At 36.4% G+C, this 18867-nt stretch overlaps 10 protein-coding genes across 10 annotated transcripts; 6 read left to right on the forward strand and 4 right to left on the reverse strand.

Annotated features, from left to right (window-relative positions):
* Positions 1-86: 86 nt before the first annotated feature.
* Positions 87-1061, forward strand: C9374_010434 (uncharacterized protein; the record flags this gene model as incomplete). Its single annotated transcript, XM_044685978.1, has 1 exon — positions 87-1061. The coding sequence occupies one exon, from the start codon at positions 87-89 to the stop codon at positions 1059-1061; it is 975 nt and encodes a 324-aa protein (XP_044543864.1).
* A 114-nt stretch (positions 1062-1175) lies between these two features.
* C9374_010435 (uncharacterized protein) lies at positions 1176-3848 on the reverse strand (the record flags this gene model as incomplete). The annotated part of the gene is made up of 1 exon (XM_044685979.1): positions 1176-3848. The coding sequence occupies one exon, from the start codon at positions 3846-3848 to the stop codon at positions 1176-1178; it is 2673 nt and encodes an 890-aa protein (XP_044543865.1).
* Positions 3849-3954: 106 nt separating this feature from the next.
* On the forward strand, positions 3955-4512 carry C9374_010436 (uncharacterized protein; the record flags this gene model as incomplete). The annotated part of the gene is made up of 1 exon (XM_044685980.1): positions 3955-4512. One exon carries the CDS (start codon positions 3955-3957, stop codon positions 4510-4512), a length of 558 nt encoding a protein of 185 aa, XP_044543866.1.
* Positions 4513-4543: 31 nt separating this feature from the next.
* Positions 4544-4924, forward strand: C9374_010437 (uncharacterized protein; the record flags this gene model as incomplete). Its single annotated transcript, XM_044685981.1, has 1 exon — positions 4544-4924. The coding sequence occupies one exon, from the start codon at positions 4544-4546 to the stop codon at positions 4922-4924; it is 381 nt and encodes a 126-aa protein (XP_044543867.1).
* A 377-nt stretch (positions 4925-5301) lies between these two features.
* Positions 5302-5859, reverse strand: C9374_010438 (uncharacterized protein; the record flags this gene model as incomplete). Its single annotated transcript, XM_044685982.1, has 1 exon — positions 5302-5859. The coding sequence occupies one exon, from the start codon at positions 5857-5859 to the stop codon at positions 5302-5304; it is 558 nt and encodes a 185-aa protein (XP_044543868.1).
* Positions 5860-6150: 291 nt separating this feature from the next.
* On the reverse strand, positions 6151-7457 carry C9374_010439 (uncharacterized protein; the record flags this gene model as incomplete). The annotated part of the gene is made up of 2 exons (XM_044685983.1): positions 6151-6635; positions 6695-7457. The coding sequence occupies 2 exons, from the start codon at positions 7455-7457 to the stop codon at positions 6151-6153; spliced, it is 1248 nt and encodes a 415-aa protein (XP_044543869.1).
* Positions 7458-7634: 177 nt separating this feature from the next.
* On the reverse strand, positions 7635-8818 carry C9374_010440 (uncharacterized protein; the record flags this gene model as incomplete). The annotated part of the gene is made up of 3 exons (XM_044685985.1): positions 7635-7915; positions 8005-8277; positions 8359-8818. The coding sequence occupies 3 exons, from the start codon at positions 8816-8818 to the stop codon at positions 7635-7637; spliced, it is 1014 nt and encodes a 337-aa protein (XP_044543870.1).
* A 402-nt stretch (positions 8819-9220) lies between these two features.
* On the forward strand, positions 9221-10363 carry C9374_010441 (uncharacterized protein; the record flags this gene model as incomplete). The annotated part of the gene is made up of 1 exon (XM_044685986.1): positions 9221-10363. The coding sequence occupies one exon, from the start codon at positions 9221-9223 to the stop codon at positions 10361-10363; it is 1143 nt and encodes a 380-aa protein (XP_044543871.1).
* Positions 10364-10503: 140 nt separating this feature from the next.
* C9374_010442 (uncharacterized protein) lies at positions 10504-13033 on the forward strand (the record flags this gene model as incomplete). The annotated part of the gene is made up of 4 exons (XM_044685987.1): positions 10504-10558; positions 10697-11181; positions 11373-12144; positions 12219-13033. The coding sequence occupies 4 exons, from the start codon at positions 10504-10506 to the stop codon at positions 13031-13033; spliced, it is 2127 nt and encodes a 708-aa protein (XP_044543872.1).
* A 435-nt stretch (positions 13034-13468) lies between these two features.
* Positions 13469-18116, forward strand: C9374_010443 (uncharacterized protein; the record flags this gene model as incomplete). Its single annotated transcript, XM_044685988.1, has 7 exons — positions 13469-14090; positions 14195-14277; positions 14398-14865; positions 14974-15409; positions 15520-15739; positions 15805-15923; positions 16000-18116. The coding sequence occupies 7 exons, from the start codon at positions 13469-13471 to the stop codon at positions 18114-18116; spliced, it is 4065 nt and encodes a 1354-aa protein (XP_044543873.1).
* Between the last annotated feature and the right edge of the window lie 751 nt (positions 18117-18867).

Genomic DNA, 18867 nt, shown 5'->3' on the forward strand with positions numbered 1-18867 from the left:
TTTGCTGAACCCTTTTGATGTTCAAAACCTTACAAACACTCATCAAACATCATTCTGAAAAGAGTTACTACTATCAAGTAAAAAAAATGATAGCACAACAAGAATGCAATTGTTCCGAAGCTTCTTCTTCTTCTTCTGATACAGGCACACAACCTTCTTCTTCTTCGTTGTCCTTGGGTGATACAAACACTCGAGTGGACATGACCATCATACAAACAAGCGCCACTACCTCCTCTGCCACAACATCACAACTTCCTAGCTCGACCTCTTCCAACAACAACTCCAGCACTCCCACATCTCCTGCCATTTCCATTCCCTCACCCATTCCGAAATTATTTAAAAATTCATCGAATTTAACTCCGAGAAGTGCTGTTCAAGGATTTATTTCAAGTGGATCCACGAATGGAAATAGCCTTTCATATCGACAAAGTATGAATGGTTTAATGAGTGAATTAAATACAACAACAACCGTATTGAATAACAATGACAGTCTTCAGAAAATATTCGATAAATTAACTACAATTGGTTCTACGCATCAAATGATGAAAGAATTATTAGAATCTGAAATTAAGGGAAATCAAAACATTCATGAAGAAATGATGGAAATGAGACATAAATTGGATGAAACGAAACAAGAAATTATCAAAATGGAGACACGATTGACTAAAGAACTAGAAAAGGATAAGAATCAATTAACACATTTAGTATCAAAATTAATGAATGTAAATTTGACTGAAATTCATGGATTGAATGACAATGATATACAGTGTGAAGGAGAACAGCCATTGTTTAGTGAGTCCTCATCCACTATTTCCAAATCATCCTCTGTAACCAATAGAAAATCTCAAAGAATGTTGAATAACTCAGACAATCGATATTTTTCAACTCAATTGATACCAAATAGTGATCACCACTCTCCACCCAACACACCCTCTAGATCTCCATTTTCCTCAACATTGCTAATTTTATTATTTATTTTAATTTCATTGCTTTTAATTTTGATGATATTTGCCTTTACAGATGTTGGAAGAACCATGATTGCTAGGAAACCTACGTTTTAAGGTTGTTGGAATGTTCAACTTTGAAACGAACGACATGTACACCCAAACAAGATTCATTAACAACAACACTCATATTTAACACTGCACTTGCCCTAATAAATACAAGCAATTCTTTTACTTTTTCTTCGATCCTCCAAAAAGAGAAAACTTGGAGGCTGATTTCGATGGACTTGTCATTTTCATGGAACTATGTGGTGATGCTTGTGAGGACACTGAATGATTCTTACCATTCGATGATTGAGGTTGTTGAGGTATGACCGATGTCAAGTAATTGAATACCTTTCTATTTCTAATAAAATTATTCATTTGTGCCATAAACTTGAGTGCTATTTGATGATCCTTTGATGTTGGTTTGATCACAATACTTGCCAAATACAATTTTGGAGTGACCATACACAAATAATAAGTAGTAAATGTTTTTGGATCTGTAAAATAAAACGCTTCTTCAGCCACTTCAAGATCAGATCCATTCTCCATAATGAGTGATAAAAGGTTCGGCCAATACGTGTACATGAGTGTTTGTTTGGTAATTTTTCGTTCTGGAGTGGCAGTGGTTTCCAATGTTGTTGTTGTTGATATTGGTATTGATGTTGTTGTTATGGGAGTGGTAGTACTATTCGTGGTATGACTGTTACTTTGAGAGTGAGTACCATTTCCACTACTACTACTACTCATACCACCCCCAATACCACTGCTAACACTACTACTATTCATACCACCACCAATACCTGTACTACTACTATTCATACCACCCCCAATACCACCACTACTTCCTTCTTGAATAAATGTTGTTGGATAATGAAACACACATGGATATAATTTAATTCCACTCAATGATAAATCTTCAGTATTTTCTTGACTTCGAATTCTCATCACATATCCCTTTTCAGGATCTGTTTCTAAAATTGGTGTTGTATCTAAATGATCATGTGTGGCATTATAAATCAAACACACGGATTCTGGTTTTACAATTTCATTAAATGATTGAATCCATTGAATATAATCCACTGCTAGTGAGGGTGGAATGAGAGGTGAATGATGATCATTCATTGTACCATTGGTATGATGATTCAATAAATTATTAACAATCATACTGGATTGATTGGTAATGATATCATGAAAAATAAATGTAAATTTCGATTGACTAAATCCAAATATCATGGTCATCCATTTGAATAAATTAGTTTTGTTTAAATTATTTGGAGATGAATCATCTACTTGAGATGATTTCATTGTGGTGGTATTGTTGGTGGTATTGGTATTGGTAGTAGTTGGAGTAATAGTATTTGTGTTTATGGTGTTTGAAGTAGTAGTATTCGTATTCATATTCGTGGTAGTATGGAGAGAATTGACTTGTTTCAAACTAGTAGTACTTGAAGTTGCACTTGTTTCTAAAGAAAGGCTTTCATGGCTCGTTGGTAAATGATGATTGGAAATATTTCCCATATGAGGTGGCTGTACCATAATTGAAGGTGTATTCATAGCAGCCACAGAGGACAAGTTAGAGATTGCATCTCCTCGTGATGGTGTTGTTGTTGTCGTTGTCATTATACCAAAATTTTGAGGTTGTGTCCAATAGTGAGATTGTATTTCATTCATTTCTATTTTCCATTTATAAAATAATTCATTCCATTGTTTAAATAAATGTTTCGTCTTCCACATGGTAAATACACTTTCCTTATATTTATAGTTACATATATTATATTCACATTCAAATAATGATATCAGTGTATTCAATTCCATATTAATATTTTGTACAATCCTTTCAAAGAATTGATGACCAATTCTATTAATATATTTAGATTTTAAACTATTAATAATTCTAACATAATTATCATATTTAGGTGGATGTTTGTATCTTGATAATATTCTATAAAAGGCAATAATTTCTAATCGTAGTTGAATGAGCATTCTAAAATCCTTAATAATTTGTTTGCTTAGAATGAATTCCTTATCAATAAGAGTCAATTGATGATAATAATGAGAAGAAGAAGATGTGGTAGGAGAAAGGGATGATCCCATTTTGTAAACAATATAATCTACAACACTACTTGTTGCATTCATTGTATCCATATGACCTGATTGTGTTTGATCCATCATGGACATCATCATTAATAAATGATCATGGGAAGAATGAATTTGATCTATGGATTGTGAATGATGCATGTCCATATAAGGACTATTTGAAGATCCATTGTTATTGGAATTACTCAAATATTCATAAGGAGCATTCATTGCAATTAATGATAAATTACTGCTCAATAATGAATATAATGAATGTAAATCTTGTTTTTCATTGGGTGAATAATTGGCATCGTAATAAAGTGTTTCGCATTGAATAAATCTTTTTAAGGATTGAATCACTTCCTCTTCATTTTGTTTATATTTAGAGAGAGTACTTGATGAATAGGGAGTAGAGGAAGATGAATGAAGAGAGCCTAATTTTTGAGGTTGATTCAATTCTTGATAGTTACGAATGAGAGTATGAGCTTGAATGAAATCAAGATTGGCAATATATTGAAAATATAATGAAATATTACTCGGAGGAGAATATAAAGAGGTATTAGTAGTAGCAGTAGTAGTGGTTGAATTGTTATTTGGAATTTGTAAGGAAGGAGTGCCGGAAGAGGAGGCTTCTACTTGTTGCGTATTCAATAACGGAGTGTTGTGTTGTTTGTCTGATAATGTTGTTGGAGAGGTAGTGTTGTTGTTACCACTGTTCTGATTCGCATCATCCACAACTACTCCTTTCGAAAAGTAATCACTTTGAATAAGACGTTGAATCATTCCCGAACTTCATCAATTATTTTTTCAAACAATTATTGTGATGAGCTCATCATCGTTGAAGGAATCATCATCAGGGTCTAACCACCCTCATCATCACCAAGCAATAATGAACAACACTTCAGAACATTCTTCTTCATCCAATAATACAAGTCTAAACTTTTCATTTGAAACCTTCAAAAATCAATTTAATTTACAGAGTGATGAGCAACAAGCCTATTCATTGTATTTAATTTATTTAGATATTGTTTTTGTCAAGAAGATTCCAAGACAAGAATTTAATCGTGTGCTTTCTATTCATTCCTACTCATTCAATCATCATGCTCCCTCTTCCTCACCGTTCACCATTTACTATCTCTATGCGCTCTTTAATATTCCAAACATGTCCGGTATTAATGATTTGAGTGAGTTGAAATCTCTCAACGATATTCACTGTGAGCCTAAATATTATGTAATTGTACCAATTACCATGTCAGGTCATTCGGGTATGATGAGTATTCGGCATTATCATGAATTGATTGAATCCATCCGAAAAGAACAACAACAATTTGAACCATTGGATGGTATTGTTATGTGTTTCATTGATGGAGATGGTACTTTGTTGTACTATCAAATGGATCAAAGAAGAATAGACTCGGAAGGATACGGCCGAGGCTTTTCATGTTGAGTTTGTGCAGCAAGGCTTTATGAAAGAAAAAATGGAAACATCAACCAACGACAACAATGATGAATATGATGATATTTATATTGTATTTGATATTCCCGATTTCAATCTCATCGAAAATTTACATTTAGAAAATTACTCTGTCATTGGTTTGGAGACGGAAAGACCAATTGTAAAAATTGATAACTTTGTATTTGAAGGAAAGTTTGAAACTCTACTCATGGACACTGCATTGTGTGTCGAACAACAGCAACATTCAACAAATCATCATAACCCCCATGAATCTCCTCCACAAACAATTACATCAAGACAAATTTTGAGATTGAATCGCATTCTGCTTGGTCCTAAAGTCATGACCTCCACAAATAATACATCATCATCATCAACACCATCACCGATGAACAATGTCGTGTAGCTGTGCCTCGTGTAACACAAATTGACCGATATAATAACTAACACGAAAATTTGGATTACTGGGATCGTGCAACATGTTCTTTCAAGAAAGTATACAAGCACAAACAAATACTCCTCACCTTAATGGTTAGAAAACTTCACACTATCTACTATTATTACTCAATTATTGATGGTCTGAAGAATGTTTAAACACCATTTCCATTATTTATTTTCGTATGGTCTTTTTATGAAACTCCAGAAATTCTTTTTTATCCATTGGTTTCAACTCTTGCTCTTCTGGTACAAAATAGATTGAGCTATATTCAACGTTCCCATCAACAATGTTGTTGTTGTCAATAAGTCTATTATAAACCTCTTGCTCATTTCTAAACAGGTACTCTATGATTTTACTTCTACATGGTTTGATTCGATCTTAATCTGAGTTGGAATACTATGTTGGAACAACTCACAAAGCTTTGACCTTGGAACTTCTCCATGTAGTGAAAAAATAGCCATTGGAAGCTCACGTTCATCCTTACTAAACACCACTTGATCACAGGTCAGTTTGACTTCTTCACAATTTTTAGAACGGTATCTTATTCTTCCACATTTGATTTCAATGGACTTGTTGCAAATCTGAGTTAGAAATGACTTGGCAAAGAAAAACAACAACATGTTTTCCGAAGAAATTTGTTGTTCTTTGCATGTAATTGTGAGAAAGGAAATACTTTCATTATGGATGGAAAGTAGTGTAGAGTGTTGGAGGGAAATGGATGTTGGTTTGTCTTCAATTTCAACAACTTTCATCCAAACATTTGCAGTCATATAAGATTGATCCAACGTGTCTTGATAAGTTTCGGTGATGAATTCGGGATCTCCTTCCTGAATGAATTCCTGTTGAAGGTATTTGGTCCAATCTTCACAAGACATGGTAAAGTAATGCTTCACTTTGACCATTGGCTCTTGATGATGACGTTTCTCGGTTTGGGTTAGCAGAGCATACGGGAATTGATGAACTACAACGACTTGCTTCTCAGGAGCGCACTCCTTCAAAACAAGCAACAAATCAAGTCTGACCATTTACAATAAATATTCCTCAACAATGTTATTGAGGCAACTTAAAACCAATTTTTTTACTTGGAACGAAAACTGAAATAATTTATATTTAAATTTAAATGCAGAGTATAAAATATGCATCAATTATCTGTCATTGTAACAACAGAGAAACAACAGATTACTAGTGCTCGCTTAGTCAACCTTATTAGAAGTTCCGCTATTAACAGAATCGGATTGTGGTGATGATTGCTTTAAAAACATATCCCTCGTCAATCGATCTCTCATAATTTCAGCATCTCTTTCAAATTGTTTTCGATCTTTCGCACTTTGAGTAGAAGGTTTTGCTTTTGTGATGGCATCTTGAATTTTCGATAATTCTTCTTCAAGTTCTTTAATTTCTTTTTCTAATTGTTTTTGTTTTTCAGTATTCTGAGAGATGAGACTAGAATTAATGCTATTCATATATTTTTCAAATTCATCTTCTTCTTCTCCTTCATTGGATGTATTGGAATGTTGTTGTTGTTGTTGATCTTGAATCATTTGAATTTCTGTTTCCAATTCTTTTTTCAAATTTGTTAAATGTAATTTCAATTGTTCTTGTTTCTCAACAAGACCTTCCAAAGTGGATGGTTTTTCATATCCATGATGAATGATGAACTTGATGAACTCATCGATTTCTTTTGTTTGTTAAAAGTATCATCATAAAATTCTCTTTCATTAAATTCAAACCATTCACTTGTTAATTGATCTTCAATTCTCAACCTCTTATTTCTATTATCTTCATTTTCATCGTAATCTTCTGGTAATTCATCTTCTGAGATTTCCTCACCTTCACTATCATAATTTTTTCGTTTCTTTTCTGTCGATGCATTCTTTTTTTTCTTTTCACTTTTAATTTCAAACAATGTTTTTCTCTTTCGTAAATCTTCTTCGAGTTTTCGAACAGAATCTTCATAACCTTCCTTAACACTTAATACATAACTTCTAGAACTCATTCCAAGCGTAAATGAATTTCCTAACCATAGAGGAATAAATCGATGAGGCTTACATTGATGTTTTCTATTATTCCAAAACGTTCCATTAGCACTTCCTAGATCATATAAATAAACTCTTCCATTCTTGGCATGTTGTATCAAACAATGTTGTCTTGAAATACTATTATTAGCACATAGAACATGACTCATGTCTTGTTGTCTTCCGAACACATAATACGATTGTTTTGAAATATCAATATTCTCATCTTCAAGTAATTCTCCTTCTTTGATGACTTCAAGATAGTATGGAAATTTGACTTGCGAGTGTTGTGGATGAGTGGTTGGTATTTGTGGTGGTTGATCGGAAGAAGAAGATGATGATCCGATCGTGTTGTTAGTGCTGCTACTGGTTGAGTCCACATCAAGATCTTGCGAAGAGCCTCCAACTCCCCAGTATGGGATTTTATAATTTTGAACCTGAATCAATGGAGTTGAAGATGTGGATTGATTCGATGAAGGAAGCATTTTTTTTGTTTTGTTTGTTTCAAGAGAATAATGACTAGCTTTGCATTGGATTAATACCAAAACAAAAATGTTCATGTTGTTTTAACACCAAATGTGACATCTTGTAAAGAAATGCAACAATTATTAATTTATTGAAAAGAAATCAACCTCACGTGATCAACTACATGGTTCACAAAGTTATTGCAAGTTTCCTGCCACTGCCTTTGCAGTATAAGGTTCATCTAAATATTTCACTTCTTCTGGAGTCAAATCAATATGAATGGCTGCAACATTAAGTTCAATATTCTCAACGGTACTTGAACCAATCACAGGTGAAGAGACAAAATCTTTGTGCAACACCCAAGCCAGAGAGAGTTGTGCTGGAGTGCAATTCTTCTTTTTGGCCAATTCTGAAACTCTTCTCAATATTTCTTTATCGCCTTCAGTTAAATTGTTTTCAAATACCTTTGCAAAGTAATCTGTGTTTGCTCTTTTTGTGGTTCCAGTAATGGAATTGCTCTCAGCAAAGTCGTGAGCTCTTGCTAAAACACCTCTTGCGAGAGGCGACCAGGAGTGACAGTGACACCAAGATCTTTACACAATGGAATCATGTCACGTTCTTCTTCACGATATAATAGATTATAGAGATTTTGCATGGAAATAAATTTGGTCCATCCTCTCTTGTCAGCAATGTGTTGAGCCTTTGCAAATTGCCATGCCCACATGGACGAGGCACCAATGTATCTGACCTTTCCAGCTTTGACAAGATCATGCAATGCCTCCATAGTTTCTTCAATTGGAGTATTGTTATCCCAACGGTGAATAATATACAAATCAATGTCTTGAGAAAGAAGAAAATCAGAAATCAAAATTATTAAATTGGGAATAGTAAGATCATCACTGTTGTGAACAAAAAACTTACAATCAACGCCTAATCTTTGCAAAGAATCCTCAACAGCATGCATAATGTGCTTTCTTGACAATCCAAAAGTATTTGGTACGAGCTGATCTCTTGGAATTTGCAAATTCAACTTTTGTTGACCTGTCTTGTCCACTGGTGCAAACACTTTGGTGGCAATCACCACTTCTTCTCTTGAAATATTATTTAGTTTGAGGAATTTACCCAAAATTCTCTCACTCTCACCATTGCTGTAAGTATTTGCAGTATCAAAAAAGTTAATTCCCAAATCAAAGGCTCTTTTCAAAAGCTTTAGTGATTCCTCTTCCTCAAGAACCCATGGTTGCCATTTGGAAGATCCAAAAGTCATACATCCAAAACACAATGGAGATACTTTCAATCCAGAATTTCCGAAACGAACATATTTACTGAATGGAATTTTGGTAGGAACTGACTCATTGGTGGTTGAATCGGAAGCAGACATTTTTGATTGTGTTCTTTTATAAGCGTTGTGATCGTAATATATTTTCAGTTCAGTTTCAGTCAATACTGATGATCAATATTGTTTTTATGATGAGCAAGATGTCGTTGCAAGTGAGGCTTCTATTCATTCATTTTTTAAAAGCGCACTATGCCCTTAGGACATAAAGGACAATAAAAAAATGATGCGGCAGCAGGTTTTCATTTCCTTAGCCTTCTCACAGGACAATTTTTCATATCGTTATACACGATGGGATATTTGATATTTATTTGACTCTCAATTAAGGAAGTTTATCACATGGGAAGTAAGAGAGGTAGGTTGTAAAATGTCGTAATTTGTTCATCACCCCGGAAGAGATAAATCAGCAGCTATCTTACAGGTTTGATTCCATAAAAAAACTTTCCCATGTTCAAACCTCATTACCAACAACAAGCGATCGTTATCGATTGCGGAAGTGGTATGTGCAAGGCTGGCTTCGCCTCAAATGACATGCCTACAAGTGTGTTCCCGTCCATAGTTGCAAGACGTAAAAGCGGCTCAGGAAATCATGATGTCTTTGTGGGAGATGATGCTATGAAAAGAAAGAAAGACAAGGTTGATCTTGAGATGAAATATCCCATCCAACAAGGACTTGTTATCCATTGGGATGACATGGAAAGGATTTGGCACTACACCTTTGATCAAGCGTTGGGGAGTTCTTCGGAAGAACATCCAGTCGTTCTCACCGAAACTCCGTTGAATCCAAAAGTCAACCGAGAGAAGATGACTCAAATCATGCTTGAAACATTCTCGGTTCCAGCCTTGTACGTAGCTGTTCAAGCAGTCATGTCCTTATTTGCATCTGGAAGTACCACTGGAGTTGTATTGGATTCGGGTGACGGAGTCTCGCATACGGTTCCAATCTTTGAAGGATATGCTATGACTCATGGAATTTCGAAATTGGATGTGGCTGGTAAAGATTTGGATGATTATTTGGAAAAACTACTCATGGAACGTGGTTATTCTTTTCATCATGACAAGGCTGAGAGAGAACATCTTAGAGATATTAAGGAACAATTATGTTATATCGCCTTAGACTTTGAAAATGAAATGAAACAATCTCAGCAGAATCCAACCACCATGGACAAGCACTATGAATTACCTGACGGTAGTTCTGTTATTACTGTTGGCGTTGAAAGATTTCAATGTCCTGAAGTGTTGTTTCATCCAAATTTGATTGGGATCGAGTCCGCTGGTATTCATGAAATGATTTTCAGCTCGATCCAAAATTGTGATTGTCCAATCAGAAAGGAGTTGTATGAGAATGTGCTCCTGTCTGGTGGTTCCACCATGTTTAATGGAATAGCTGACCGAATCACAAAAGAATTAATCCATTTGGTCAATGACTCGACCATGAGAGTTAAGGTTGTGGCTCCTCCCCTTCGAAATTATTCTTCATGGATTGGAGGTTCGATGTTGGGTTCCATGTCTACCTTTCAATCCATGTGGATCTCTAAGGAAGAATATGAAGAGGATGGGTCAAGCATTGTTCATCGAAAGTGTTGTTGATTTATGATGACACAAGTTTGAACGTGCTTGCGAATCATAGATGTTAAGTTCTGCTTAACATTCAACTCGTGTACTGAATCAGTTTTGTCGTTAAATAACTGGCGAAGACTTGATGTTTTCATTAAAAAAATTACCGCAACATGTCGTCTTTTCATTTTATTGTTCGAGAGGCGCAACATGTCTCGTCTCACAAAGGTAAGCAATTTTGAAAGGCAATTTGTTGTTGATGCATCCTTGTCGTTATTGAATATGCATGCTACATGTACAACCGAACATGATGATCATTGTTGTGCATCATTAATGTTGATGTTGTGGTTACCCTCATGAACATAGTTTCTTTGTGGACATTCTCAGTGTTAATCATGATCCTTGTGGTTGGAATCTATGCCACTCCATGTCATGCTACCATGTGGAATATGCAAAATACGTTTGACACCTTCTCAGAGTATGACTTTTCAAACACTGTGAACATTTCAGATGTTTCACAAAATGGACTCTCAAATTATCCTCTTCAAATTGGTAGACCATTCTTGAAGGGAGAAATTCCACCTGGTTACGTTCCTGGCCTTAAATTGAATGGAGTACAGATTGATTCACAAGCAGATATTACCACTCGCTATGAAGACGGATCTGTTCGTTTTGCAGTCCTCTCTGCAGTTTTACCAAAAGTAGAAAAAGGAGGAAATGCAACCTTGTCGTTTGTTCCAGTTGTGAAAAGTGCATCATCAACTCCATGTACCATCTCTGAAATATTGACTGCATTACCAGATGCTGATGTGTCCATTAGTTTGAGTGGAAATGGAACTGCAACCTCCACAGTCAGTGCAAGAACTTTAATTTCACAAAATTTGTATTATTGGAACATCAATCAGGGTTCCATTCGATGTGAACTCGTTGTTGTGGATCATATCACCAGAAAGGCAGATTTTGGTTTGAATGGTGGTCCTAAATCTTTTCGACCAATTTTTTATTATGAATTTTGGAGAACCATTCAACGTTTGAGAGTTAGATCACTGTTTTGGAAAATTCCAATTTAGACACCTTACAAGATGTATTGTACAATGTGACCATTTCGAAAGGTTATGCAACATCTTCTACTGTAGTTTATTCTCAAAATGATGTTCAACATTTGTTTGGAGGAAGATGGACGAAAATATTTTGGTTTGGAGGAGAACCTGAATCTCGAGTGAATTTCAATTACAATCTCGATTACTTGAGTGCCACTTATTTCATTCCAAACTATCCTAAAAACAATACCCAAACAGAGAGCCAAATTGCAAACTATTACTCGTATTGGTTAAAAAAACCAAAAGGAGTGATGGAAGCAGGTATTTGGACACCTTACATGCCTCAAACAGGTATGAGAGATGACATTGGAATCATGCCAGAGTTCGTTCATGCATGGTTGACATTGGGAGATTGGCGTTATCGTGAAATTTCTCTTGTCAGTGCTGATTTAGCAGGAGGTTGGAAGAGTCATTTTCGTGAAGTTGATGCTCAACTCAAATTTGATCGAAATCAAACAGTATCAGCTATTGGTAAACCCATTTCTTTGAATGCACATCCTGGTTTATGGTTCCCTGATAATGCAGGAAAATATATGGGTGCCCTTAATGTTCCTCAATTACCAAATACAAAGAATTGGGTATTCGATGGTGCTCATCAACCTGATGCATTCTCCATTCCTTATATTTTAACAGGTGACTCGTATTACTTGGAATCTTTACAATTATGGGCTGCCAGTGGAGTCATGAGAATTAATAATGGTCAATACGGAAGAGGTATGACAGGATACGGAGGTATCAACGAACAAGTCGAGGACAAGCCTGGACATTCCGTACTCGTTGTTATGCAGCACTTTTATCTCCCGATGGTTCTCATGAAAAAGTCTATTTCACACAAATGGTTGAAGATGCCATTGCGTATTGGGAAGGTCAACGAGGAGTGAATAACACCATGTTTTTAAATCATCCAAATAGACAATGGGCAGTTAAAAACACTGCTTTTGTATGGTCTCCATTAAGATTTTGGACTCGTGATACAAACTCGAAACAAGCATCGTTATGGCAAGAATTTTTCATGATTACTATTTTAGGCATGATGAGAGATTTAGGATTTCCAACTCATGAAATTTTGAAGGAGTATCACAAAGTGGTTACCACTCATGTTGGAGCTCCAAACTATGATCCTCGTTATATGGGTTATTACTGGGCCTATGTCATGGACTCGAATCTCACTTGGTATACCTCATGGGCTGAATTTAAAACCCAAAATGATCTTCTTCAAAACGATAGGTCCTTATCAGCAGTGGATCAATTTAATATTGGAGGATTTTATGCCATTGCAGCAACCTGTGCTAGTTCATTTACCACCATGTATCCGAACGGTCCAGAAACTTGGGAATTCACACGCTCCTCAATTTATGACAAATTTGATTTGAGAGTCAATTATCGTTCTTTCAAGGTATATCCAAGAACGTTTGCGCCTCCACAACCACCTCAACCTCCTCAGCCACCACAACCTTCCTCACTGCCTAAACCATCCTCCAATCCAAAATCAAGTAACGGAACTGCAAGAACTTCCGATGCTCGTGCAATTACTAAACCGTGGAAGAGTGTTGTTATTGGAATCATTTCGATCATGACATTTCTTGTAGGATACTGGGTGTAATGATATAAAGCATGTTGTATCATTGATCATTTGACCTTTCTCTTTTGCCCTATTAGCGGGAATGGACAAGACATACAGCGAGGACCAAAATTCAAGTTGCCAGCCACTCTTTACAATCTTGAAGTTGAACCATTCTTGAAAGTAAGGGTGAACAAAAAATTCACAAATCTTCCATGTTGGTTATCCATACGTCACAAGGGAAGTGAACAAAATAAGTGGCTAGTTGGAGACACGAATCCTTGAGGATGATGACGAGCATACACCAAACATGCGAATAACGCCTCGTTTTCCCTCACCAATCAACACCATGGTGTCCAAACACGATGAAAAGAGATCTCTTGCCTCAACTTTAAGATCTTGCCAAATAGTTCAAGTTGAAACCAACAGACCACAACACTACTCCATCCTCATCCAAAAAAAACTACACAAGCATCGATGGTCCGATCTCGAGCCTTCCACATGTATCAGCGCATGACATGGCTTGTGGCGTGCATACTCATGCTGTTGCTGTCATGGGTATTCACGACTCAGACAGTGGTGTATGGACAAACTTCTTGTCCACATACACAAAGTGGTTTAATCTTGTTATCTTCACTTCCACAGTGGAATGTCGCCAACGCAGATCTGAAAATCACTCAACCTGTCAAGGTCGATCAATCACCTGGTGTCTTGCTTCGTTCCATCACTGTAGAACGTGGAGGTGAATTGATCTTTGACAATGTCAATTTGAAACTCAATGTGGAATACATTCTTGTGAAAAGTGGTGCCAAATTCATTGCTGGTTCTGCTACATGTCCAATCACCAGTAAAATTGTCATTACTTTCTATGGTAACCGAACCACAGAAAATGTCATTGGTTCTGATCCTTATGATAACACAGCGAGTGGTTCAAAGGGATTTGTTGCATGGAGTGGATCGTATTTACAATTGTATGGAGATGTGAATCGACCTACTTGGACCAATCTTGCTGAGATTGCTTGGAAAGGAAATAGTACCATTCAAGTCATGGAGAGTACTCAATGGAAAGTTGGAGACAAGTTGTTAATTACAAGTACAGGTAAGTAGTAGAGGTGTTTAAAATGACATCGTCGTTGGAATAGAATTTCACATCTATTTTGGTGAATAATGATGATTGGATTCCATGATACTTGTTTCCATTAGATTATGGTGAATTGATCGATAACTCGAAAGGATCTGGTCCATCTTGGATGTATGTCTACAAGACAAACGCATTTCCAGATCAGGTATGTTCATTGTTTCTAATACTCTCATGAATCATAACCATTTGAATGATTATCTAATTACAAATAACATTTTCCCATTGAACCTATCTTGAATGTTGTTCTCTCTTTCATGTAACAAAGAATGAAGAAAGAACCATTGTGCAAGTGATCAACTCTAAAACCTTTGTCTTGGATCGACCTCTCAATTTCACTCATTGGGGTAAAGACTATGCTCGTGCTGAAGTTGCAGTGTTAAATAGAAACATTGTCTTCCAGGGAGATGACTCTTCATTGAACACTCAATTTGGTGGTCATTTCATGATTCGAGTGTTGGAACAAGTTGAAATTTCAGGAATTGAAGTCACACGAATGGGTCAAAAAGGTGTTCTTGGAAGATATAGTGTTCACTTCCATGTGTTGGCAGATCAATCCTTTAACAAGGAACAACCATTCTTTATTAAGGATTCTTCCATTCATCATTCCTTCCAGAGATGTGTCGTGGTTCATGATAGTAATGGTCTCTTGATTCAAGACAATGTTTGTTTTGATAGTTTTGGACATCAATACTTTTTAGAAGATGGTGGTGAAATGGGAAATCAATTTATTCATGTAAGTATGAGATGATATTAATGATCGAACATTGTTAATGGACTATTCGTGTAACTAACGAATATTTGTTTGTATCTAACAATGACTGGTGGTTGATTGAAACAACAGAATTTGGGAGTTCGACCAAAACCTGTCGCGAATGGAGATCCTCTTCAAATCATTCCATCCGATCATGATGTTGCGGTCTTTTGGATTACCAATCCTAATAATACTTGGGTGAAGAATGCAGCAGTGGGAGGAAGATTTCCATTTTGGTTTACCATGCCATTGAATGTTGGAGGTATTTCAAGTGCCAAATATGGAATAAGTAATTATTATATTCGACCAAGAAGTCAACCATTGGGTGAATTCAAATACAATGTAGCACACTCTTCGAATGGAAATGGTTTTCAAGTGGATGACATGTTAAAGCCAGATGGTACCACAGAATTATCAGGTTATTCACCAAGAATGGGACCTTATGGTTATAATGTAAATCCATCGGGAAGTTCAGTGGATGCATTGTTTGACAGTTTAATTGCTTACAAGAATAGAGGTTACGGAGGTAAGTAGAATTCAATTTTTTTCAAGAAACATGTGAATAATTATTGATAACAACTATGGTTTTTTGATTTTTGAATGCACTTGTGTTGAATGATATGAATATTTCAATAGTTTGGGCAAGAGGTGGTCCAATGGTATTCAAGAATATTTCATCCTTCGACAATAGAATTGCCATGAATTCTCCACCTGGACCAAGTATTATTATGGATTCTGTATTTACTGCTGAAACAGATAATGCAGGAGAACCTTGGAGAGCGACTGATCAAGGAGGAAGATCAAGACCAGACTTTTCTGGAACCACTACTTTAACTACCTTAAAAGGATATGAAACGTACGTTGTTGTGAAACATTCATTGGTGTGACAAAATTGACTTACATGATGATTGTGTTCTAAAGATATGACAATGGTGGTCCACAGATTCTTGTCAATGTGACCTTTAGAAATTATGTTCCTAACAAGTGGAGACAAGCTGGTGCTTTGGGTCAATTGACAGATGGTCCATTCAAACATCAAAGTAAGTCTTATTCAAGTTGAAATATTTGTATGATTAATTCTTTATACTTACTGAATATCTTTAATTCCCAAAATAGCTTTAAATAGATACAGTAACTTGAAATTTGAAAATTCCAATCGTGTTTTCATCCATACCGGTTACTATGACAACAATAAGGGTACTACCTTATTAGATTTAGATGGTTCTACGACAGGACTCAAACCAGGAGGATGGATCGTTTCCAATGATTCCATTCTCACTCATGCTGCATGTTCCGTTCAACCCGATTGGAGAGGTTATTCATGTCCAGTCTCTTTGGAAGGTTATGCTCAACTCTCGATTACTAATATTGGAGGAGAATTTATTACAACGACTCCTTTTGGTTCTGATCCAAGATTGGCAAATCTAGGTGTAAGAATTCCAAGAATGATTGTTCATGACTTGACCAGAAATGTCTCAAGTGCAGTGTTGGGAGCAAGAGCCTCACAAACCACAGACCATATCATGCACAGTAATGTCATTTTGAGAAACTTTTATGCTATTCGATGGGTCATTAACATGCCAACTCCTCCTGTCCTTCGAATTGGAATTCCAAGTTCCATGAACAATGATTGGATTGTAGTGACTTTACAATATCCAAGAACAGCCTCACTGTACATTTACACCACTGCAAATAATGTTGAAAAACCATTGAGACCAGTGAACTCATTGGAAGAATTAGTTCAAGATCCAACCACTTATTATTATGATGAGAAGGGTGAACATCTCTACTTGTATTTGAGAAATCGAATTGGAAGAGGATGGAGTGAACGATGGGGATTCCCATTCTATTCCTATGATGGAAACTATGTCTATGTCAATACAACATGTCCTAATCGAGTGTGTAGTGTGGATCGTTATGATTTACCAACCAATGCACAATACTTTACCAAAATGTATCATCGTGAGGATCGTTTTGCAGGTGTTTTGAAACCTGTCGTGAATGGTGCTCGTGGAAATGGAGTGATTTTAGCTGCTTTATTACCTAATAAGAAGACATTGGATGTTGTCGTGCATCATGATTTGACTTTGGTTGCAAAAGAATTGAAATTTGGTTTGGGTGATCCTAAAACAGGTGTTGAGGAACGATATTTGGGTCAACCTGGAGTGAAATATTCACCTTATTCCATTTCAAGATTCTCCTTAGATTTGTCCGTGGATGATCTTATAGCAGTATTGAAAGGTCGTTTCTTTGTCAAACTCTCAACCTCAGAATATCCAGATGGTCATTTGAAAGGACATTTGTATTGTAATCAAGAAACCAATGCCAAGGGAGAATACATGTGTTCATTACCTCCACCAGTCGCTGCAGCTCAACCTTGTGATCCAGCACCACCTGATGCGTATCATATTTACAATGAAGCCAATGATCCTTCTCAAAAAACAGGATGGTATTTCAGTTATTATAACCATAGTGCTGATGTGGCTATGGGAGTCTATAGTATTGGAAGTAGAAATTATACGACAGCACCCATTTGTGGAGAGTCTTCTCTGTTCTTTGGTCTTCAACGAGGAGGTGCCGTGTTTGGAAAGGTCTTTTCTCCCACAGATCCACGTTATCCTGCCAATATCATTAATTTGAGTGTTTACAAATATTATGAATTTTTTGTAAAGGCTTTAACTCCAGGAGAATTGAGATTGAATGTCTACTTTACCGAAGTGAGAGACAATACTCAGAGAGACACGACGAGCCTTCCCGTGGATCCCAAATACGTTCAACATTTCAAGATGGATCATACGAGAGTGACTCGGGTTCGAATCCCAGTGACCGATTTACCTTTCACCAATCGAACCTCACTCAACGCTATTCAACGAGTAGGATTCTTAGTGAGTGGAGGAGTCTATCGAGAATTCTTAATTGATAACATTCGATTTGTGAAGGAAGATGTGGATACCTTTGTTGCACCAGGTGATATTCAACAATCTCAAGTGGTCGGATTGCAAGTGGAAGGTGTCAACCCAGATCCAGATCCATTGAGAATGAGACAACACTTGGAAAGTATTCCAGTCATTCCAGTCGAATCGAGCGCTCCAGTCCAACCAAAGACATCCAATTCAAAGAGAGCAACACCATCGACAAGTAATGCCAATTCGAAGATGCTTGGTTACATGCTAACTTTAAAGAATCAAATCTTGCTTTGTGTTTTCATGGGCATTTTGGCTATCATGATGTGATCATGGATGTAACTCAATAATTGGCTTGGAATGAATAAATCCAGAAACAGTTGGTTACAAAGAAGACAAGATGTTGTGTGCACGTCATTTTCAAAATACACCTTCAATACTTTTCTTTACTCGTTCAACTGGATGTATGGAATGCAAATTTCCATGTTGATTTTTTTAAAGATACTCATATGATGTCCAATGATGGATTTTCAGTGCTTTTTGACACTTGTGGCGCTACTCTTTGAATTCAAACCCTCTTTCATACATTTATCTTGAGCAAAATCATCTTCGTTAAGGTGCCTTGATTATTCATGTCGACAATTGCAAAGGCATTTACTTCACGCGATTAAGCCCCAGTCCTATTTTTAAAACAAAATTCAAAAAAAATCCAAAAATCACAAAAGTGCTGCCAAGGCGCACACAGATTCCGAACAGAGGTACACTCCCATTCATCATCATTGGAACAACAAGAACGTACGATACGGAACGATCATAATCTAAAGAACCTATTAAATTGGTAGTAATTTTTTCTCAATAGGCAAGTCCGCACAAGTCTCCTCAAAAAAGACCATCTATTCATTGTGTGCGTTTGGCAAACTCATTACTGTCTTGAGACTCTGCTCCAACCATTGTAGTTATTTTCTATAATTTTCCATCCAACTAGTTTCCGAGGCATATTTTGCCAAACAGTAATATCATCTCTCTCTCGATATTTTCTCTCTTCTTATTGGCTCTCTCTCCCTCTTCTGATCTAAGTTAC

This window comes from Naegleria lovaniensis (genome assembly GCF_003324165.1).
Source record: "Naegleria lovaniensis strain ATCC 30569 chromosome Unknown tig043, whole genome shotgun sequence".
Classification (NCBI taxonomy): domain Eukaryota; phylum Heterolobosea; class Eutetramitea; order Acrasida; family Naegleriidae; genus Naegleria; species Naegleria lovaniensis.